Genomic DNA, 25,046 nt, shown 5'->3' on the forward strand with positions numbered 1-25,046 from the left:
ACGAGATTAAGACAAAATAGCCAAATTGGTTGCCCCAAGAAAACTACATGAAAACAATAGTCTTACAAATCATCAGTTAGCAACAAAAACAAAGTTCAGTTTCTTATTATTGTTTATTTCCTTTTTCTTTTTTTATTCCCCCCCCCCTCCTCTAATGTCGAACATTCTAACACTTTTACCTCATCACTGCGGAATATCATCATTATCATACCGTATAAGATACAGATCGGGAATAGTGGAGGGGAAAGAACACCGATAAAAAGGAAAAATAGAGATGTTTACTCCTCGTGCCCTCAAACTGATCTCAAAAAACACTGGAATCTCCACTCTCTAAAATCTCTTTTTTTTTTTTTTTTTTGTTAATTTCCACATGAATTCAAATAACGAAAAATACCACAGATGATAGAGAGGGAAGGGGGGGGGGAGGAAAAGAAAAATCTCATGATAAAAATGGGGGAAAAACAAAACTTTTTTTCCCATTTTTTTAAACAAAAAATACAGTCGCAACACCTTCCAGAGAAGAATGACCCGTTTCTTTGTCCAATACACAGAGAACGGTATTTTTAGTTTATTGGCATCCCAAAAGAAACGATAAACTAGGTCCAACTCCCCCACCTACTATACTACTTTAAGACGTTTTTCTTATTATTTCTTTTTTCTTCTTATTTCACCAAATGTAAGTAACGTCGTTCGTCCATGTTTCGGTTGGCTGGACACATCAAAGAAAAGAAAAACCAACGCATCTGAAGTTCTTTAAGGAGGCTTCGGGCGAACAACATCGAAGTACTGTATATAACTGTCGGGGTAAATAGGGAATTAAAATAAAATAAAGTAAAGTAAAAAAAAAAAGCGTCGATGCGAAAGTAGGGTATAGCAGGTTTTGCTTTTTTTTTTCCACTTACCTACCTACCTCATCTTTTTTACCTGTTTTTCTTTTCACAAGCACCAACCAGCTCTAGTAGTTGGTGCACCAACACCACCACCACCACCTCTCATCTACCAACCAGATTCTCCAATACAAAATCGTGCTAGTTCCTCACTTTTTTTTTTTATTTCTTTTTTACTCAATACAAGAGTTTTTTTTTTTCTCTGTGAGTGCTTTTTCACTCACGAGCCTTTTCTGCATGTGAACGACCTGTAAAGCTAACTAGTAACAGCATCGCTGCCGCCACCAATCCAACCGCATTTTAACAGGTATATCTATCTCTATCCATGTGTGTGTCTTCTTCCCTTCTGTGACGCAGGTAAAGCAAGTAAGGGCCTATTTTTGGTTGGTCAAAAGGGGTGGCGCTTTTCCTATTCTCTCTCCCCCTCCTGGGATATAAAGCCCGGCTACCACGCGCTTTGGGCGCTAGTATTTACTAGGCATCCGTGTTTCCAACTACATCGCTCATATTCATATATATATATATATTAACACTCATTGTACATATATATACACTCTCGGACCAGTATTTTACAGCTGGTACAGCTATACCCGGTGGACTACTTTTTTGTTGTTTCTTGTATTTTCGTCTCCAAATCATTGGTATTCGTTTTGGCTGAGCCAGCGGGCCGGCCTGGATTTTGATTTTTTAGCAGGTAAGTCGAACTATTATAGTTCGTTTATATTTTAATGATTTCTTTCATTTAATACAATGCATTAAATTATTTTTAAGAATGAAATCATTTATTTCAACATAGTGGATATTATCTCAATTTTTTTGGAGCTGATAATTTTTTTTTTCATAGTTAATAATACGCATTGAAAGTTGAAAAATTCTATTCAAATTGCACTGTTTAAACAGTGCCTTATTGAAGACTTGCAAAGCCTCAAAAATTGCCCATAAAAGAAATGTATTGAAAAAACATAACTTTCCAGATATATATAACTATCTTCATTATGAATCAAACTATGGTAAGAAAGGAAATTCGGATTGCAAAGGTAAAGAAAGGAAAAAAAGAAATGCAAACAAAACTTTTTTAACAAATTAGTGAAATCACAGGCACAGATGTTCTGCAATAAACGAAGAGTGCCGTTAATTGAGACATCTATCAGTGAATTCAAAATCTAAAATGGAAAGAATATTATCTCAGCTTATGTGTAAAGGTATAGTTCTAAATTTTTGTCTTCAAACTGGCGGCTGTAATGAACGTTTAAAAGACAATTTGCACATATGCAAAGCTACGAATTTAAGGATTAAAACATTGACATGATTGTGTCTAGTAGGATGTCGACACCATGTCGTTCATATTGAAGTTGCCTAGAAGCGCATTCCCTACCATCAAAAAGAGTATACAAACCGATAATATTTCATTAAAAACAAATTACAACTTTGAATCTTTTTCTATTATTGAAAGTAAATTGGAATCAAAATGAAATTTTTCAAAAAATTGCTGTTGATGAAATAACGGAAAGAATCGGGACTAATTTTCGGTGCATTAATTTTTGTCAATTTTTATGAATGATAATCAAAAAGAATTATTTTTATGTTTAAAATATTAATCCTATATCCTTTGAGATGAGAAAAATACATTTATTTGAAATTAATTTCATTGACTATTTTTATAAGCGAAAACTTGCAAAATAACTGAATACAAAGGTAAGCATATGTGAAAAATAATTGAATGAAAAGATAATTATGAAAAAAATTACAATAATAACTGAACTTTCAAAATGAAATTTTTTTCAGTTTTATTTAAGACTTCAGTTCGAAAAACAAATGTCTGCTCTTGCAGTAAAAAATTATCAATACGAACGATTATTGTTTTCGATCGATTTCCTTGAAATTCATTTTTAAAATAATATATTTAATAATATAGGCATTTTTTACATAATAATATACTTTTCCATAAAAAAAACAGCAAAAAAGAGAGACTTTTTTAATGAGATAGTGAAAGAGCTGTTTTGAAAATTTTACGTAGTACGAAAATATTTTCGCAACAACGATTATTAGTGTCCACTGATAATTCGAAATTAAACAGAAAATTTTGCTATTATTCTCTATCACTCAAAAATTTTCAACTGATAATAATTTCGCACGTCATAATGTATCGCATGAATAAAATATCCATTATGGATCTGATAAATAGTATTCCTAAACGCGATCGAAACAAAATGAATAACTCAAACGATAATTATCATTCCAATCAAAAGTAATGGTTTCAATTTCAATGATTCAAGTAGAGAGAGAGAGAGAAAGTGTAGGACATTAACATTACATTCATGTCAATCACCTCGTTGGGCATTTTGACTGTTGTGGCCTTTGTATTTGTATTATATCAATGAACGGGGTGGGGGGAACTTTCTGCGACAGGAAGTTGTTTTTCTTGTAAAACATTAAACACACTGCAGTGAAAACATGATCACGGAATCTTCAAGTATCCGATGTTATTTCACAAATAATATCAGAGATTATTGCTTTTCCTTCCCCTTTCAAAAAATATTTTTGATATTCAGAGTATTTTATACATTTTCTTATTTTATAATGTTATGAAAGGAAAGAATATATATATATATTTTTCTGTGCCAAGGATTTTCAAACTTTTTCATTTGTGGCGATGTCCCGAAGATTACAAAATTTTCACTCACTTCCTCATGTCCCATTTTTCATTAAACTATTGCTTAAAAAAAGTTTTACGAATTCGGAAGTAATACTCCCCCCCCCCTCGAAAAAACGCAGAGAAGCGCACTTCACAGTTTGGAAGCCGCCGCTGTATGCTAAGATTTAATATGCGCGTGCTTCAGTAGTTTCAAATCAAAAAGTATGTTTGTATCTTAAAATATTAATATGTACAAATAAATCAAACAAAAATGGTTGCAAAACAAATTAATAAATCATAAAAAATTATAATAATCCAGAAAATAAATGTTTTTTGTGAGAATCATAACTAATAAAATATGTTGAATTTGAACTGATTATTTTTTATGTACGTATAAATATTGTAAATCGATGTAAAAACTATTCAAATTATAATTGTTTTAAATTTAATTATAGTTTTTTAGTGAAAAAACATGCTGATTATTTCGTAGCATATGTTCACTTCTGATCTTGCATTAAAAATTCTAATTTTATTGGTCGAAACTTTTATACAATAGAAATACTAAATATCAATTTCCATAACATGCAAAAATCCCTGATAGCATAAAAACTTAATTTTATTGAGTAACTAATTTTGCTAATAGCAAAATATGCAATTATGACATCATTTTTAATGGGTTTTTTCTGTATCCATTATAATTAATATATTGTTTATTTGAATGGTATAAAAATAAATCAATGCAAAGCAACTCTAAAATACAAAATACATTTAGTGATCCTCCTTATATGAAAAAGAAGAGTTTCGCAGAAGAACAATAATTTGAAAGATGAATTTTCTCAAATTATTGTAAGTTTACAATGAAAGAAGTTGCTGCGGGAAAAAATAGAAAAACCAAAATATTTCTAGTAGATTACTATAAGCATTATAGTATATATTACTTTAAGTATTTAAATTACAATATGCTGAGAAATTTCGTTTCATAGTAATAAAAATCATCGTATAATAGATATTTTTCAGGATTTTCTTTAGATAAATAAGGTAATCGAGGTCATTGTTATAATATACAGTATTTAGTATTCGTGAACAGGATAATTATCTGATCAGATATTTATAGTCACATTCAATTCTATACAAAACCAATTAGGCATATATTACTAAAAATAGAAAAAGTAAATTCTAATCTTCCACATAAAATCATGTAACTTTAAATGGTTTCATTTATGCCTTATTGATGTAATTTCACCGGCATTTCGCAATCGATATGTTATTAATATTTGTACATAATCTGATGGAAACTACAACTAGTTCATCTTGTTGAGGGATTGCCATTCTTGTATGAAAATGAAGGAAGAAAACCAGATCGATCAAAATAGCAATACATCAAAGTTATAATTTTCCCATGCGAGTATGAATGTAAATATTTATTTTATCTGAAATATATATAGAAGCAGATTGTGGATTTGTGAGCGTACACCTGTATCCGAATTGACATTTGTAACTATTAAAAAAAAATCTTTATAAATATAAATCCTACTACTTCTAAAATAATTCTTTTTTTTGGATTGCCGAATTCTCATTTCTTTAATTGGAGAATTTCACAAAGAAATTGAGACAAGTATTGTCCCACAGCTTTTATTATTAAAAGAGAAAAGATGAATAATAGACTCATTTGTTTTACAGCCATTGTTTATTCCAGACAATAACCTACTTGTTCAAGTGACTCAGTTAAGTAGAACAAAATAGTTAAGGATTGCATATCACTGTCATACTTTACTGTTAACCCTGTTTCACTTGCGCCAAAATGTCAGTGTAGTGACAGATATTGAAGTTCGTTGTAACATTACGAATGCATATTTTGTGAATAAATTTACTTTAATTAGATACTTCCACAGGAGCGTGATATTGTTCTTGCAATTGACCGCATAATATTTTTCTAGAATATCCAAGCCACTTCCACGATTTCAAACATGGTATGTCTTTATATCAGAGTGCAATGTATAGTCTATCTTAAAAAATGGGATGAACGAAAACCAAAAATGTTGATTATGGCTTAAAAATCAGAATGGAAATCTCTATAAATTTTAGTGTTTTAATGATTTGAATTCGTCTTTTCTTATTGCTGAGAATATTACATAAAATGAGATAAAATTACGTTTAGATATCATTCACGGAACACTATTTTAACTAAAGAATCGAAATGCAAGGCACGGTAATATACTTATCATCTTTGCTTGGTACCATTGAGAACGACCAAAATTTTTTACTGATTTCCAATTTTTTAAGTATATATTACTTATATGTACAGAAAGAAATATTTTTGTCAGATAGTATTCAGTTGAAGAAAAAATATTATAATTGACTTACGCCGCCAAGGATAAAGGAAAGTAATAAATAGGGAATATCTGTAATTTATTGTGAATTAATATTATAATTTTTTTTATAGCGATTTCATTTTGTTCGCAATGTAATTAAAAATCATCTTTTAGAAAAAAAAATAAAACTGTTTATTTATATATATATATATATATATATATAAAAAATGCTCCAGTCCTAATATATATATTAGGACTGGAGCATTTTTTTGGACGAATTATGAACAAATTTCCCTGGTTCCCTGGATATCTTCCACAGTGCATTTAATAATAATGCCCTTTTCTCGCGCAGACCAAACAAAAACATAAACCGAGAAGTTCAAAATAACAAATAACAAATTTTGCAAAAAAACTTACTCATTTCTTATTAAATGAAATTTTTTTTGATAAAATCAGCTTTTCAGAGAAATTTGAAAGAAAATTCCGATGTTTCAAAGTAAAAGTATTATTAAGATTTAACTTTAGTTCCATGATAGTTCGAGTTTCAGCTTAAAAAAATTGTGTTAAAATTGTGTTACATTTAATTAGAAAAGTTTCCTTTGACTTCTTGGTAAAATTTTGAACGATTTTTGTTAGCCAAATCTATATCGATGAATGATAACCTATCCAAAAATCCATTCTCATTCAAATACAAATACGAAGGCCATAATAGCCAAAATGCCCGTTCGTAATGATCTTATAAAAACCATTCGATAATAAAATTCTAAAAATGAATAATCCAACAAAAATTTGAAAAATAGTCCAAATAAAATTGTGATTAAAACCTGAAAAGTAACAGGCCTACTTATATTAAGTACAGAAATTATGAAGTTGGTAAGTAAGACAAGTAATAAAAAAAATCATTAACAAATAGTAAATAATTATGGAAAAAATTATTAACAAATAGTAAATAATTATGGAAAAAATTATTAACAAATAGTAAATAATTATGGAAAAAATTATTAACAAATAGTGAATAATTATGGAAAAAATTATTAACAAAGGAAAATAATATTTTTGGCTTTTTTTAAAATAATTATTGGCTAAAATTATAAAAAATAATTACAGAAAATAATAAATTGTCAAAAAATTGTATGTCTAATCATATATTAGTGAGATTTTATGGTAACAAAACCAATTTTAAATGCATTTTTATCGAGAGAAATATTTTTTCATAGAAAAAATGATAAATATAATTTGACGGAAAGAAAAAGAAACTTTCTTCTTTTCCTATTCCCACATGTGCTCATCTTTTATTTCTTATCATATTTATTCTGAGGAAGAAGATCTGGATTTCAAACCACAAAAACTATCAAAGCCCAATGACCGTTATCGATGCGATGCAACGATCCAGAAGTGTGTCATGCGCATGCGTCCGTCTTCTATTTATCTGAAATGTGATTGGTGGGTTCCTCTTCCCTGATGAAAAGAAACTAGTTTCGGTTTCGGTTTTTGTTTCTTTACCTTGTTTTTTGAGGGCTCATCTGATTTTACTTTTCAGGCTCTGACCTCGTTTTTTCTGTTTTCTTTTCTTTTCAGCTTTCTATTTCTACTTTCGTTGTTCTTCTTTCTTCCGTCTTTTTCTTTTCTTATGTACTTTCTTTTCTTTTCGTTTTCCTCCCCCTCTTTTACCATACGCTTATTTGTTCTCGCTGCTCGATGTTCCGTATGGGGAGCGTTCGCTTCGGGCAAAGCCCTAGTTTTCTGGACGTTGAAAACTTCCTTGAAAAATAAAGAAGAAATTCCAATAGGAATTAAGGGGAAAGTTTTCCTCAATATTCTATTCTTAGTTGGTGAAAAACAACTGTTACAGGCGCGTGTGCCTATGTTGGGATATTTAAAAAAAATTACTTTTTTTCCAGGCGATTAAGAACAAAGCACTAGAGAAACATATAAGGAAAATTTTTCTTTCTGGGAATTCGGATTTAAATGTATTTAAACTCCAAACTAGGAGTCATACTTTGACGAATGACATACTTCTGTGAACCTTTTCCTTCAATCTTATTTTATATTATCATTATTATTGTTTTAATATTTTTTTTAATTCAGCCAATATTTTCCTTCAAATAAAACGTATTAGCAATGTCTATCCTCAATCTACAAGATAACAAAGCGTTTGTTGTGGAAGTTGATCTGGGGTTAGTACTCTATTTTTCTGGTTTTTTAGAATGTTTTTATTACAGAAAAATCATATTAAAACATAGATGTTTTGGGATTGAAAAATTTCAATCGAGTAGTTTTTTTTCTAATTAAACTTAATTTTTTTCTGTCTCAACGAAATCGTAATTTTTACAAATCCACTACTAGAGGGATTCTCCATGTTATTTTAAAACAAGGTTCATTAGCATATAGGAAAAAGCACTTTTCCTGTCCTTGGACTTGAAATGCCACCATTTCAAATATTTTTTTACATTGTGTTCTTGAGATATTGATATGGATAATTTATTCCTATGATGAAAACTTATTACAAAACATCGATTTATGAATGGGTTTAATTATACCTTAAATCTAAAAATTCAAATTTTAAACTCACTGATTTGTATTTAAATTTAAAATATTTTTATTGATCTCAAACTGATAATAATTATATCCTTTTTAAGTCACCTGAAAATAATATATTTCGTTGTATTGATTCAAGAATTGCCACGATTATCCCCCTTCACATTAAGACAAATTTTAAGGCCTTGCTCTTATGTCATTGGTTCTTTACCTGAAGTCCACAGACCAATTGGGGCAGTTTAATTTAGGAAGAAATGTGAGAAAATAATTAAATTATTGTTTATACATTATTATGTACTGAATATACTAAGTCCGTGGCCCCTTCATATTATTGGCGCAAAGGATACGGGGAAACAGAAAAGGTTAAGAACCCCTACTTTATGTAGTGTTACTAAAATCTTCGCGTGATAGAATAATAAAAATACGAACAGAGGAAATAGGTAATAAACTAATAAAATTTGTTATTTCCTTTTATGTTTTCACACATTTCTAACTCTATTTTTAGAAATTACGAATTAAAATATAAATCACTGATTACCCGAATGCCCGTTTCTATATTATATGTTTGAAATTAAAAAAAAATTTGAATGTGAAAATGGTTCGTTTAAAAAATAAAATGGGATTTTTATGAAGAAAAGGTCATTTCTCTCCCAATCAACTTTTTTTTTTTTAGAATTTTTTTTTAAAATAACGTGATCCTTTCGTATTCCCAAGAGATCTATAAGATTTGTCCAGAAAATTTGTTAGTGTCAGTAGACTTCCATGCCGGAACCGGGATTCGAACCCAGTCCTGTACAATCAGAGGCTAGCTACCTAACCACTGGACTGCCAGGCGGGATCCTAGCCATTTCCAATTCCACGCGAGGTTTTGAGAAAATCTTTTCCTTTAATTATTTTGCGTAAATTGGTTAGAAAAAGTGTTCAACTTTTTCAGCGACATAATAGAAATCACCTACTCTTCCTGTAAAATGCATTTTATTTTTTAATGTTTAATTAACAGACCTCTAAGGAGGCGAGAAATTTCGTCAGCGCTGCTTATTGGGTGTGAAATCATATCTTCGTGCATGTTGTTAGGTGAAGGGTAGGCTGGAGTAGTTACGGAATTTTATAAATTCAGTGGTTAGCATCACGGATAGGAACAGGACTGGTTACATGAATAACGTGAATTTTTCCCATGTAATATTGTTACCTGATTGAATTAGGAATCAATTTTATCAACTTGGTGAACCACTTACACGTCATCATGTCAACTTATGACAATTTCATGCCAAAATCGATCATTTTCATTTCACTATGAGATTACTTCTGCAACATTGGACTCGAATGTAAATTACTCCAAAACACTTCCTGTTCTCTCTATTCGCCGATGTTCATAGTGTTAAAAAAAAATTCTCTTTTTCCCATAAATGCTCTACTTACCCCGTTGATCATTTTCCAAATGTTCAAAACATGACTTCCTAGGTTATTGATATAATACCAAGATTTTACTTCCTGTATGTTTGTTTACTTCTTCAATGGAATACTGTAGTAGTAATAATAATAAAGACATAAATTTTTCATTCCTGCTCAAGATGAGAAAAATATAAAAAGAAAGAATGAGAAAGAGTAAAATATAGCCAATTTTCGTACACGTACATTCTGTGACTCACACTATTTCGACAAAAATAAAACCTTCATGGAATGTAGAATACAATGAATTTATCGAGGTTCCATCTATATGCGTCATCTTTTATTCATTTTTCTACATTTAGAACACTACATTTTACTTATTAGGACATCTTTATGAAAAATTCATCGAATTCGAAAACATGTTACCTAGAAATCCAACACTAAATTTTATTCTTTATGTTGTGTTTATAAGAGAAAGATAAACATAATACTGCTAATAATTTAAGGTTCATAAAATACTCATTCAACTTTTTCGTCCGCACGTACCGATAGGAAAAAAAGTGTATAAACTTTCTGAATTTTTCATCTTCACTTGTACGCACGTAGAATCAATTCTTGTGACAGACTCCACATTTATCTCGAAAAAAATATATTTTTCCGAAAGCCAGATTTAATTTATCCATTTCTTTTCCACTGAAATATCATATTTTTACAGAATAAAATAAACGTATTTCTTACTTACAATATGAATTACCCTTATTTGTATGAATTGTGAATTGAATTAGGTACGTCGTGTGTTGTATTTTCTATTTAATACATGAATGCAGTCTCCAGCCTATTCAAAAATATTATTTTTATTTTCCAGTATAAGAAAGGATTATTAGAAAAAGATTTTATTTTAAGATAGAAAATTCAGATTTTATTTTAAGATAGAAAATTCAGATTTTATTTTAAGATAGAAAATTCAGATTTTATTTTAAGATAGAAAATTCAGATTTTATTTTAAGATAGAAAATTCAGATTTTATTTTAAGATAGAAAATTCAGATTTTTTTTACATGACACTTCAAAAAACACGTAGTATTTATAAAATATGATATAGAAACTAAACTTGAATGTCATATATTTATGCAAAAAAAAAAAAGATTATCATGTAAAAATGATCTCTACATCCTTGAAAAGTAAATATTTTAAATTTGTGTATGCTATTGATTCGATGAGTATTTCTTAAAATTCATATTTACATGACACTCCAAGAAGGACTAATTTAGTTCTTATACGGCCAGCAAGCCGTATAGTTATCTAAATTATTCACTCCATTGATTTCTATTAAATAAAGCATATACAGAGTGGTAAAAAATTGTCTCCACAAATAATAAAACAATTTTGTGATTAAGAAGGGTAAATGGAATTTTATACATTTTACATTTATCAGCCTACCGCCTCTACCAGTAAAACATTCGTGGAGAAAAAAAATCCTCTATAATTCGTTGTATCACTCAGAATATTCACAACATTATCATGCCTGCAGCACAGTCACTTTATTTCAGTAAATGTAAAATTATTTTTCAGTTAATATCGCGTAGTATCTTGAGTACGGAACCCCCTGGAAGCGCGGGTCTGGTGTGATCACACCTGTTGCACAACCTTAATGTTGGCTCTAGGTGCTAGCTATTCATGTAAGAGTTTTAAAAGCTTCGTATACGACTGGATGTACTTCGTATATGTAGTTGATAACTGTCAAAATGACCAGATGTTGAAAAAAAGTGGTTTCAGATTGTATAATAAGTCACTGCTTTCCCATAGAGCAATTGCTCTAAAATTAAGAAAAACAATAATGTGAAGTCACTCTTCCCCTATAGTCTGGATTTGATTTCCAAATATTATATACAGTGATTCTTCGGCTAACGAAAATGGTTCGTTTCGAAATCACGTTCGTTAGCCGAAACGCAATTTTACATAGGTTTCAATAGAAAATCTTTTGATTCGTTCCAGAAACGGCTCGAAATTTAAAAATAAGTTTTTCAAAACACTAAAGAGTTCTATAAAAAGACAAGAAATTGATCGAAAGCCAAAATGAACAGCTAATAAATTGGGTAAATGAGAATTTATAGGAAGATGAGATACTCTGAAGATCTTTTAATTTTACATTATATACGCAACTAACACCCTCTTTATTTAGTCCGCTAAAACTGGTGTCGACACAAAAAAGTAATTTTCGTAGCTGTCTCCATCCATTAGTGATTCCGTCAGCTTATTTCTGTGTTTAATACAGTAAAATCTATCAATTTGGACCCCTCTGTATCCTGGACACCTCCCTAAAATGGACACCCCGTCCTCAAAAATCTAATTAGAAAGCTGCTGCGCTGTATCTTCTGAGCGGAAAAAATTCCAAGTTTCTAAGTGTAATATTCGTTGAGATATTTTTGAATTCAAAAAGAGGAGAAACGTTGGGAAAGAACAGCATAAACGAGGAAAAGAAACAAAGAAAATTGCATTTAGAAACGTGGAAGATTTTTTTTATTGGCCACAGAGAGTAGAGACAGGGCAACATTTTTTCAATTGAGTTTTTGAGGACAAGATGTCGGCATAAAAAGTCAATTTTTATATTTTAATAAATACCCAACCCTTTGCAACATGAATGACGTATCTGAGTTCTACACATAATTTGGATACTTATTCTAATTGGAAGTATGCCTCTAGGATCAACGGTTTGCCAGTAAAATGCGGCAAGGGGAATTCTGGAATTGCCTATATAATACAGTATTATTACTATAGTAAATATCTTGTTTATAAGTACACATCTGGTTTATCTCAGAGATACTTATTTTACATAATCGAACAAACCTTTTACGAATCGGAAAACCTTTTTATTTCAGAAAACCTTTTTACGCTGCACCAAGCAGCGTAGTTTTCTTGAGCAGAAATCGGTTTTATCGAAATATCGGGTTCCAGATTAGTAGAGTACTAGTTATCACATCGAAATTCGTGAATAAATACTCCATACAATAATGAATCACTAAAAAAAACAGAAAATTAATTATTTTATGAGCTTCGTTTCAGCATATATAAACGAGGCCAAAATCCATTCGCTCGAATAGTTCAACTATATTGATATTATTGATGGCACAGATATTTTCATTTTTACGAACATTCATCATCATCATCACCTGAGTCATGTAAAGAGAATTCGATCAAATCAATCTTAATTTTAAAACTACTTTTGGTCACAATTGATTGAATTTATCGATTTCCATGAAAAATTTTATAAATTTCTTTTATTCTTTTTATGTGTTCCATATAAAATATAAATTTTACAATTTTTATAAACTTTAATGACGCGGTCTTCAGAATTACAAAAATAATATTTGATCTTGTCAATTAATTTTATTTTTTTCATTTCATTTCTAGTTATTCCATGAAAGAGTGAAGAAAACAAAACATGAAGTTAACGTGGGTGCTATGTTTGTGTTTCATTGGTAAGTATCATCGACACGGAATTGATTTGTCTATTCTGGAATTGAGATGCACATAATGTATATATTAGTTCAATTCACTTTTTACTTGTACTTTACTTCAATTTACTCTTTTTTACTTCTATCAGGGCCGTAACTAGGATTTTCACCGCCTGGGGCAAACCTTATTTTGCCACCCCCACAACTTTAAAATTCGATAATTTTATAACGGTGTTTTTTGTTCCCACCTAAAATTGTCGCCCTCTAAATTTTGCCGGTCATAGCAGTTGTCCTCCTGCTCCCCCCCCCCCCCAGTCTATTTCCGGCCCTGATTTATATAATATACTTCCATTTACGTTTTTTTTATACTATTTTAAAAAAGTCTGGTGAATTTCTTCAACTTTAGCAATTCGTAGCCATGCAAGAGTTCTACTTTTTGTATCCCGAGTGTTAAAGATCTCATATGAGACTAGTTTATGTTACGGACGTATGTGCATTTTTCGTTGTAATGAAGTTCTCATTTTTATCTCCCCGCAAGCAAATAAAAATTAATTTGAAACCGTAAATATTTAAGATCTCAAAAACATTAAAAAATATATTTTACAAAGAATTTTCACAGTACGTATGAAAATACAGGGTGTCCCATCAGTTCATAAACAGTTAAAAAAAAAAAAAATTGAAGGAATCGGTATATTTGAACGCGGTTTGAGAAAAAGTTATTTTCACGGAGGGATTTATTTGTGCAGGAAAAAAATTTTAGCTCACATTTTTGCCGATTGAGGGCCAGGGCAACCAGTCCGGCAGGAGTAATTGGATCTGAACCTTTCTTCATTCTCTTGTGTATCCGAAATGTTTGTAAAGCATCAGCCGGTAATTTGTGGCTTTGTGGTTCTCAACATCGAGGAGCAAATGCGAGCCGATCTCCCCATTGAAAAGTCTCGCCACAGAAAGCAACAGGCCTACACTACGATACAATTATTCAATCATTACACTTCACTCATAGTTACAAAAAACTGGTGGCAGATGGCAGCACTACTCATAACAAGCATTACACAAAAACAAACTTCACGTCAGGTTTCACTACACGTACATTCCAACATGTACCAATTCGTTAGAGGTTCCGCAGAGGAATATGGACGAGGTACATGTATGGTTTAGTAGTAGTAGTAGTAATTCGTGGCTGAGTTGAAACAACCCAGCATTTTATAGGACTGATTTGCATGGTTTTAGCGCAGCGCCCTCTACTGACGAAAAATTTAACTGACACTCCCCCCCCCCACCAACCAAGGGGAAAAAATCTCCCTTTGTGAGAGTATTTTTTTCTCAAACCGCATTCAATTTTTCCAATTCCTTCGAGTTTTAGAAAATTTGTAAACTAATTTTTTTAAATAAATCATACACCAAACTGTTAATGATCCAATTACTTTGGGCATTTTGATAAATATTCTGCATATTATTATTTATAACTTGTAACATTGAACTTCAAATGATTTTTCCATGTATACTGTAAATATCAGATGAAAACAAAATGGCATCTGGCTCCTTTTTCTTAGGCGAAAGGACTTTAGACATCATCTTCTCTTAAATCATGCTCGTTATTTACACAACAGCATAAATTCACGATTTTATTACATATACTGATAAGAATACGATAAGGACGAAAAAAAACGAGATTACAAACTGCTGCAAGTGTTATTTACGATAAGACAGATAAATACAAGTGTATTTATAACATTTCGAATAATTTCATATTTTTAGGCCGTTATGGCCAAGTTGATACGAGTGCAAACACACACAACCAAATCAATTATGGGTAACCAAAATCGAGTAGAAAGAAATAAAATCAGATAACAATCAAAATAGATTTACTCAAAGGGGGATAAAATAACTAAAAACTACTAAATTATCAAACCAGAATCGAGTATGTAATCACTCACTAGTATTGGCTTAAAACAACTCTAATCTAGGTAATTAGGTCCTAGATATCTATGTGTATTTTTTACCCTTTAGGAAAAAGTTTTAAAATCCAATTTACTCTTCTCTTTTTTTCTTCTTCTTTTTTTTGTATCTCAATTTTCCTGTTAAAATGCAGTCATACGGACCAGTAGATTACTAGTAGATTACCGCCATTAGGATTCTTCTCCTCTTGGAATGACGAGCAGCATCGGTAAAAAATAGAAAGACACCCGATTTCTACGCTAAATGGACTGTAAAACTCAATGTCAAATAAAGAAAATATAAAGATTATTATTGTTAGCCTAGAAAAATCTTTCTTCAAAAAGTAAAAAGAAACAGACCGGAAAACTATAAAATAGTATAAAAATAAAATAAAACACGCTTATTTTCTTTTTAGTACTTTATAAGAAGAATAAGTATTTAAATTTTTTTTTTTTTTTTTGGTTACGTGATTTGAAAAGAAGGGGAAAAAGTTTCATTTACTCTACTTTGAAAAAATAGTGACATATGTCAATTCATCTTAAACAGAGTTGCTGTATTAGAATATTTTTGACATTAAAATTTCACGCAACGTTTGCGGTTTAATGAACCAGATGATGTATTTAAAGAATATATATTCGTTGGAAAAGATAATGAGAATGATTATATTAAGCTAGATCCTGAAGGAGTATTTCTAATGTTATGAGATTAACTTATGTTATACCCTGATCGTTGGTGTTTTTGTTTTTATACTGCGAATAAATGCTGCATGTTATGGCCGAAACTTAGTGGCTAACGTTAGGGGTAATTTTCGTTATTGTTATAGTATGATTTTTTTTATGGGCAGTGTTATTATATATATACTTTCAGTTATTTTAGTTTATTTTTCATAATTATTCATAATTTTGGGTTGCTATATTCAAGCTATGACAACCATATTTTTATGGGATTTTTTCCCAATACTATTTCTTTATTTTATATATATATATTTGTTTTTATTTCCTTACCCCTCTCCTATTTTTTTACTTTTTTCTTTTATTATTTTCCATTGTTTATTTTTTCTAGCCATCCTTGTTGGAAAATTGGCCGGTTGTGGTTTCAGATTTTGTATTTGTATTTATTATCTATTTATATATGGTTGAAGTGATAAGATAGGGTACTCAGGGCAGTCTCAAGAACATCATTAGGCCGCGGGCAAAGTGATTTTTCTGAGGGTTTTCCCTCCTTTACCAGGCTAGAAATTTCCACCAAGCAACTTACATACTTACTCTTGAAAATTGTAAATGGATCTCTTAATCACGCTTCTTTCTGTACTTGATCATTGCCGTGCCCGAGTGGGCCCATGCGTTTAGATGACACTGAGCGTACTACATATGTGGCAGTGCCATATATATATCCATGGGTTTCTTTTACAATTACAAATTTTAAGCTTATGCACCATTTTCACCTTTTTCACCATTTTGCGGGACTTACGAAATTAAAATTATTTTTCTTTTTTTTTGAGAGCTTAATAAGAATGAAAACACTGGATGCAGTCAATAGAAATATAACCGAGTTTCTTTAATGGGTGCAGAGGTAACACCCTTAGTCGTAATTCTATTTCCTACATATTGCATTAGGCTTAAGTTCACTTCTCATGTTTTACGAGGAAGTAGTATATAGATTTATTTAGATAAAATCTTCGAATTAAACAGATTGGCCTCTTGGGATGGATTTTTTGCATATGTGCATTGGATGTACACAACCAGTTAGGTCATAAAAGTTTTATTCATTATTCATGGTACGATCTGGGTCCGATTTGCTGGATCCCCTGAATGAATGAACGCCAGAACTTTGCCACTGGATTTATCCTGTTGCCGAGATCTCTTCCAACCCAGCTTCGTGGCAGAGTCTGGAATACTTTATTATGTGTCAAAAAAAGAAGAAGAAAAAATAACAAACAAAAATTTTTACAACATATTTTCCCTGGACAATTGGGTACTGTCGCGATTAACAAATTTTGTGGTGATTACAGACGACATGGCATTGGGAGTTGGAGAAAAGTTTCGGGATTTCGTTAAGACGGAGAATGTACGCATATTAGGATGTTTCTGGATCCCCTGAATATTTACAACGCAATCATGCTCATCTCCATTTTGATAATTTAAAATCTTTCCGAGATCCGAATCTTTTCACCCGTGGTCCAGAATCCAGAACTAAACCAGATGGTTCGCTTACCACGGCAGCAAACATTTTCAGGGGATAATTCTGTCTTTAGATGGAAAAATATTATGTCACTTTTCAAAATTTTACTATATCAAATTTGTAAACAATATTTTGCCAAAATGCGATTCTGTGGCTTTTTGACATATTACAATTTGCCTCCGTTGTTCCCTCATAAACTGAAAGAAGATGATAAAACTTTGCCATCTTCCAAAATTTTAACGAACAAGACTTCGCAATGCGAACTCAATTTTTTTTTTTTGGGGGGGGGGGGGTGACTAGGGCTAGGATTTCTATGACTTTGCATATTTTTTATGAATTTTGCATAAAGAATAAAGAAAGAATAAATTCAATATTCAATCTCTTAAATATTGAATTACATTTTTTCTTAATGAAAGTATTTTAAAGAGGAAAATTCAGTGTATTTGAAAAATGTTTTTTAAAATACTGAATTTAATCTTGTTGAATTCGACATTTTATTAATGCTTCTCATTAGTCAGTTACTAAATTGTATTACTATTGATTAAAGCACCCATCTTAATTAATTCCGTGCTATAAGATTAATTTTTATCTGCTCTATGTCTGAAGTAATTCCACGAATGGTGGAAAGCTTCAGAGTAAAATTTCAGTCTCTTTTTTTTTTTGAAAGAGTCTTTTTATAATTATGTGAAAAAATAGAATTACTCATAAATACAGGGTGTCCCATAAATTCGTAAAAATCAAAAAATTCACAAAAATTAAAAGAATTATTTGATATTTGAATGTGGTTGGCCAAAAATTTATTCTCCCGGAAAGGAATTTTTTTTTTTGGTACAGAACAAAAAAAATTTAAATAAAATTTTTGTCTATAGAAGGCACCGCACAAAAGAAAATCACTGGAAATACGTGAATCAGAGGTTTATAAAATGCAGGGTGCCTACGATTATCAGCTCATTTCTGAATTTTCCAGTTATTGAAGCTTACATAAGGTTCACATTGGTGGATAAATCACTACGAGTGAAATTGTTTTACCTCAGCCACAATCGCTAGCTGAAGCTTTACAAACATTTCGGATGCAGAAGAGATTTAAGAAAAGTTTAGGTTTAGAATTCTGTGACTAACTTACAGGCAGTGCTTTCTATCAACAAAAATTTGAACTTAGACTTTTACTATACCAAAAAAATCCCCTTTTGTGAGAATAACTTTTTCGCAAACTGCATTCAGATACACTGATTCCTTCCATTCCTATGAATTTTTAAACTATTTACGAATCTATGGGACAACCTGCAGGTAACCTGTATCAACTGTAAAATTGGAATTCCCTTGACTTGATCATTTTCATTAGAAGGCCACACATAACGGAGTTTTAAAAATTTTTTATCTCACTTCACGATTGATACATAATGATTTAAATTCAATATTTGTCGTGTTTCAGGGAACCTTTATGCGGCAGATCCCATCGAAGAACGCACACCTGCAGAGTCAGGTTTGGTGAGTATCAACTTGTTGATAACTAACGTTTTCGCGTACATGATTGACAAAGTGTTCTATATTATCAATCTTTACCGCCCCAGGAATTACAATGCAATCAGAACTCGATTATGAGCCGTAAGAAAGCATTATTTGTACTAAATATATGCCAGTGTTTTTTCTTTTTTATATCTTTTATATTCCCCTCTAATCATCTCTACCTCTTCGAAATAGAAATCTACCGAAAAACTACACTTTTCTTTCATTGCATGAATTTTTAAAAAGAAGTTTTTAGTACCTGCCTTTTTCCTGTTTTCTGGTTATTCTGCTTATAAATAATGATCTTTAGCAAAACTAATTTAATGGCTTAGCTTAGGCAGTGTGCGGAAAATTCATCATCAAAAATTCACCGCAGGAAAATTCACTAACAATTCACCGCCACGCTACTCATTGAAAGGACAATTCACCGGCGTGGCAATTTATCATCAGAAAATTCATCGACAAAGTGACATAGCGAGTGAGTGAGTTAGGGAGTTAATAAGTGAGCAGGTGAGCAAATGAGTGAGTGCGTGCGTCAATCATTCGGTGATTCACTAAATCCCCTACCCACCCACTCAGTTACCCATTCACACGTCATTCATATTGTCATTCACCCATTCACTTCATTCACTCGATCCCTCGTTCACTCACTGGATCATTCATATGATCACTTATACAGTTACTCACTCATCTACTCACTCGTCACTCATAAAGCTACTCGCTCACTCACATTGTCACTCGCTCACTCACTCATACGATCACTCGATCACTCATTTACTCACTCTCTAGCTTATTCAAAAACTCATTCGGCCACTCACTTGCTGTATCTTTCGATCTCCCTCTCACTGGGGATGAACCGTTTGCCGGAGAATTTTCTTATCGTTGAATTTTCCGGCAGTGAATTGTTGGCGGTAAATTTTTCAAAAATTGGCTTGGACAGGTAAGTACTATTTGCTGTACTAACTTCGAAAACGCACTTGTATTAATGAACAGCACATAAAATTACACTTTTGTCGCTCTTTTAAAATAATGAATCCATCATACAAAAATCTTATTTCTACCGAAATAATTTTAATCGAAACTTTTGAAGCCGCAGGAGCTGAATAATAAACTTCACCCTGAATGACATTATTTAAATCTACAGGAACTGAACATGAGAAACGGCTATGATCGTGAAAGCCATGAGCACAGTGGCACCTTGAATTGCGAATACGTTTACCAGTTTCGGAAACTCCAAAATGAAGACGCACGCTTGTGCCGCCTCAGTGACAACTCATTTATCTGTTCACAACAGATGGCGCCACAGCATTTAAAAAAAACCGCAACATAATAGTTTTCCAATTTCTAATCAAAATATTTTGACTATTAAATTACTTTTTTTTTTTTGGGCTTTGATCTAAAGTTACCGGATTCCAAAACTTCGGATACATGCACGCACTCTTATAACCACGTCACTTTTATATTTTCACAACAGATGGCGCTTCTTACAAACGATGAAAAACAACTGTTGCCTCAACCAAAACAAAGACTCATTTAATATCTATACATTTTTTTGGAGGGTGGGGGTACTTCATAATGCAGGGTAAATACAGTCCTAGGCGTTAATACGCGCAATAATACGTCAGAGAGCGTTAATACGCGCAATAATACGTCAGAGAGCGTTAATACGCGCAATAATACGTCAGAGAGCGTTAATACGCGCAATAATACGTCAGAGAGCGTTAATACGCGCAATAATACGTCAGAGAGCGTTAATACGCGCAGAAACAAGTTAACGCACGTTGATCAATAGATTTTTGTTCCACAGTGCAATTTCTTTTTTTTTGAAAAGAAAAAATTCTATAACCCCGAAAATGAGAACAGGGGGAAATTTAGAAATGTATGAGGACGTTTCGAATGGGATCAAAAATGAGGCCTTCTAAACCTTGTTACGAGTTTAATTCGTTCCTATATAAGTTACTCGCATCTCGAAAACATTTCGTTGCACACAGTCAGTGTTAATAGCCATGAATGTTAGCACACAGTGTTTACATATTATATGGCAAGGGTGGCCAATAACTGGCCCGTGAAATTTTGAAGCTCGTTAGTGGAATATTCACTCGTGAGTTGAAGCAATTTTTTTAATTTTATTATTATTATTAATACACAAATACAAACATATAATAGACAGATACAATTATTTAATACAAACAAAAATAAATATTTTGAGTTCGGAACTTGAATCACTCGCAAATCACTGGGGAGTAATTCAAGGTGCTGCTGTAATAGTTTTTTTCCTAAAGTAAAGGGAAATTGATCAGTTCTCGGATGTTTCAAAGAATTAGGGACGATGTGTGGAAGAAAGAAAGCGCAGTACCTGTGTGTAACGATTTTCTGCGGAATTTCCATGACATGACGTTTGATTCACGAGAGTCATCATGTTTTACATAGATGTCAATCGTTATTTCATTGATGCCCATAAAATTCACATGAACAAAATATAATTTGTAAATAAGAGAGATAAAGAAAAAGAACAACAGTTTATAACCATTAAGGAAAGCGCTTTTGACACACTAAAAGAAGCACTAAAATGTGTCAAACTAACAATGTGCTGCGTTGTGTGCTTTTTTTTTTTCTTCTTCTAATTTTGATTGAAACAGGTTAAACATGCTCAACTGTCCGGCATTCTTTCGACATTTTTGCCTGATCCTCAGGGTTCCGGTTACATGATGGCCTTCCCGATGAATGACGAAGACCAGATAGCCGAAGAGAGCGCCGAGTCCGCCGTCAAGACCATCGCAGAAGCCCTGGCCGGCAACTCCGATGAAGAGGACAGAACGTCCAGCGATGCCGAAGATGCCAAAGAACCCATGGTCATCGTCGCCGAAGAGGAGAAGAAAGACGGTGATGATGATGACGAGGCTTCCGTCGAACCAGTCGGCATACTTGAAGCCCAGCTCGCGGAGGAGGAAGAAAACTCCAGACCTCCACGCCGACCGCTTTTCAAGAGGCCAAAGATTGAAGAGCTGAGGAAGATATTAGGTTTCCCATCCGAAAATGGCCCGCAAAAGGCCAAAGAAATCCCACCCGAGAAACCTAAAATGTTTTCCCCCATGTTCGCAAAAAATAAGCCAAAGATGGAATCAACACCCAATGGATTGCAAATCTCTCTTCCACTGAGGCGGGAAGACAAGATGAGGCCTTTCGGTTTCCCCATCCTCCCCAGAAACGAAGGAATCCGGCCGATCGGATTCCCTGACCTGGTACAGGCTGCGTCCAGTATTATTCGTCGGGCCATAATCGACGATATCGATGTCCAAGATGTCAACGACAAAAACGATAAGGACGAGGAAGACGACGATGACGACAGTGCTAATGACGAGCCAGAAAACAACAGCGAGAACGAGGATGATGACGAGGATGAGGAAGATGATGATGAGCCATTGGTCATCGTTCCCATACCTCACGGTAGAGACGACCATATGTCCATGGCCAGACCTCCTTTTTTCCGACGATTCCCATTGCCCCTACCTTTCCCAGTCCCACGACAAATGCCTGCTGCAAACCGACCCAGGCTACCAGTACCACCACTGGCACCAGTAGCTTTATTCCTACCCTTGGCGCAGCAGATCATGCACAACATCATGAGCCGACCACAGCCACGATCTCAACCACCACCAATGTTGCCCCTTTCCCCCATGCAACATCTGATTCCCATCCAACCACCAATGCAAAACCTCATCCCTATCATGCCAGTCCAGCAGAATATGTATCCAGTGCAACAACAGCAGAATATGTATCCAGTGCAACAACAGCAGATAATGCACATGCACCACATGGTACCCGTACAGTCACCAATCATGCCTATGCCCCAACCGTCGATGCACGCCCCCATACTGATCCCTCTTCCAAACGTTCCTCGCCCAGTCATGAGGCCAATGCCAAGGAGGATGCCCGTGCAGCAACCTCACCCAACTATGGCCAGACGCATGCCAGTACCAAACCCAATGGTACGAGTTCCGATGCCTCAGCCACGACCCCATTTCATTCAACAAGTGCCACACCAGTTCATCAGCCCCATGCTGCGTAGACCAGTTCCAGAACCAGCTCCACGTGTCCTTCCTAGAATGATCAGGCCTCCCCAGTTGCCTCTTCATCCAGTCATGCTTATGATGTCACCGATGCCATCCCACGTTCCTCTTATGCACCAGTCGCAACACCAAATACCAGTGTTCCATCGTCCACAGCAGCTCCCGATCGTCCAGCAACAGATGCCGATGTTCCACCGCCAAATGATTCAGGTCCCAGTCCCGCAAGAAGAAGAACGAGTCATCTTCGTGAGGGAGGACCCCGAAGAAGAAGCTGACGACGACGATCAAGAAGTCCTTCTCCTAGTTCCTACCGATGAGGTCGAACAGGTAGCGCAGAGGCCACCTATGTTCATGCCGCACCCACCAGTCGTAAGGCCACCAGTGATGAGCCCTCTGCAGCGAATCAGGCTCCTTAGAGAACTGCTGATGGCAAGACAGGCCAACCGTCAAGTTGCTCAAATGCAACCGATGCCATCCCAAATGAGATCTCCGAGGATCGTTGAAATAGTCCAACAGCAACTCCGCATCATCCCGGCCCATCACCAACAGAGAATGATCCAACAAGTATCTCATCCGTCCAGGGCCGACGCCAGTGAGCTTCATCCAGTCTACGTACCATTTCCATCACCTCAGTAGAATATTTGGAAGAGAGGACATTCACGAGCTTTGATGTGAAATAAAAGATCTCCCCATCCCGTCCCGTCCCTCCCTTTTGTCACTCAAGACACCACCGCAGACATCGAAGAGGCATTTGTATCAAGAGAACGGTGGGCATCTCATTCCTTTATCCTCTCTACACACACATATCTCACTTTTTTTGTAAATTTGTGCTTCTAAAAATCCATAAGTGGCAGCAGGGATGCCATAAGTTTCATGACAAAAGAAAAAAACATCGGCATCGAAAATTGCCTATTGAAAAACCATTCAAGAGATATCAGATCGTCGCAAGAAATTTCTGCGGGTGTGGATAGTTGTAAATTTAGAAAAATCACCATGTCCTAACTATATTTCGATGTACTATGTACATTTTATAAACTCTTTGAAAATGAAATGGCATCTCTGCTCTAAAATGGAGGTATCGCATCTGAGGTGCCTCTAATTCACCCGACACTCCGAATTCTGCCATAATTGAAAACAATTGCATGATAACGAAAATTCTTACACAAAATAATGATTGATTGGGGCCAAAATTAGGGTATACTAACTACTTACTAACAATTGATAGTTTCTTCTTCTTTTCCATAATTACAAGGGTGCCACGATTCGGAAAACAAAATGAACGTTAATTCAAAAATAAAAACCGGTGACGCATAAGACCCAGTGTTGTCTTCCATCTTGCGAATTTGACGCAAGACGCGAAGAATTACGACTGGGGACAATCAAATTTTTTCTTGTCAAATAAGGAGAAAAATGTGGGAAAATATACAAAGCATGGATAAGAGACGCTTTGATAATTTGAAATGATTTCATCGAAAAATATGTGCAAAAATTTTCTTTTTTTCTTTGAAATTCTGCAATGATGTTTCATCTATACATGAATGTTCTTAATGGGACCAACAAAGATATGTGAACAAAAAATATGCAGTATTACAAAATAATGGCTGTACGCTTGTTTTTTTGTTGCTGTAATGCGTTGATCAGACTGAATATTTTAGTCGAGAAGATGAATTGCTTTGTACAACGTCAATGTAAAAAAAAATATCAGTATGAGCTGTACATTTTTTTTTCTTTCTTGGAAATTCTTTTGTTGTCGAGTACGCACGCAGTTATTTTCCTACAGAATGTTTTGTAAAATAATAAAAAAAAGATTTTGTTTCTGTATTTTTCTCTGTATTGCCTCGTTATTACCATCAACAAAAATTTTAAGACCTTTACGAATGGTTAAAAACCACACTGTGCAGAGATACTCTACGCCAAATACCTTTTTTATACATATTTAATCAACTCCTATCAATTTAAATATTTTACACTCTATTGATAAGAATTATTACTCAATATGGTACGAGAATCACGTGATATACTGCGTGTCCCATAAATTTTAATTTTAAAAACTCATAAAATTGAGGGCATTGGTATATTTGAATGCATTTTTTGCGAAAAAGTTATTCTGACGAAGGGGAATTTTTTTGAACCAGA

General features: G+C 33.4%; 1 protein-coding gene across 3 annotated transcripts; it reads left to right on the plus strand.

The window, feature by feature from the left end:
* The first annotated feature begins 1,223 nt into the window (after positions 1-1,223).
* Positions 1,224-24,731, plus strand: LOC149076329 (uncharacterized). Of its 3 annotated transcripts, none has more exons than XM_089243899.1 (4): positions 1,224-1,581; positions 13,172-13,239; positions 18,767-18,822; positions 21,534-24,731. In XM_089243899.1, the coding sequence occupies exons 2-4, from the start codon at positions 13,203-13,205 to the stop codon at positions 23,544-23,546; spliced, it is 2,106 nt and encodes a 701-aa protein (XP_089100025.1). In that variant the 5' UTR covers positions 1,224-1,581; positions 13,172-13,202; the 3' UTR covers positions 23,547-24,731. The 3 variants fall into 3 exon arrangements, with proteins under 3 accessions (XP_089100025.1, XP_089100023.1, XP_089100024.1); XM_089243897.1 differs by having other exon boundaries at positions 1,349-1,581; positions 21,480-24,731; XM_089243898.1 differs by lacking the exon at positions 1,224-1,581 and adding an exon at positions 7,991-8,011 and having other exon boundaries at positions 21,480-24,731.
* Positions 24,732-25,046: the final 315 nt, after the last annotated feature.

The sequence above is a fragment of the Pholcus phalangioides genome, unplaced genomic scaffold (genome assembly GCF_987345545.1).
Source record: "Pholcus phalangioides strain wild (caught in Gottingen) unplaced genomic scaffold, Ppha-v1.0 ptg000015l_1, whole genome shotgun sequence".
Taxonomy (NCBI): domain Eukaryota; kingdom Metazoa; phylum Arthropoda; class Arachnida; order Araneae; family Pholcidae; genus Pholcus; species Pholcus phalangioides.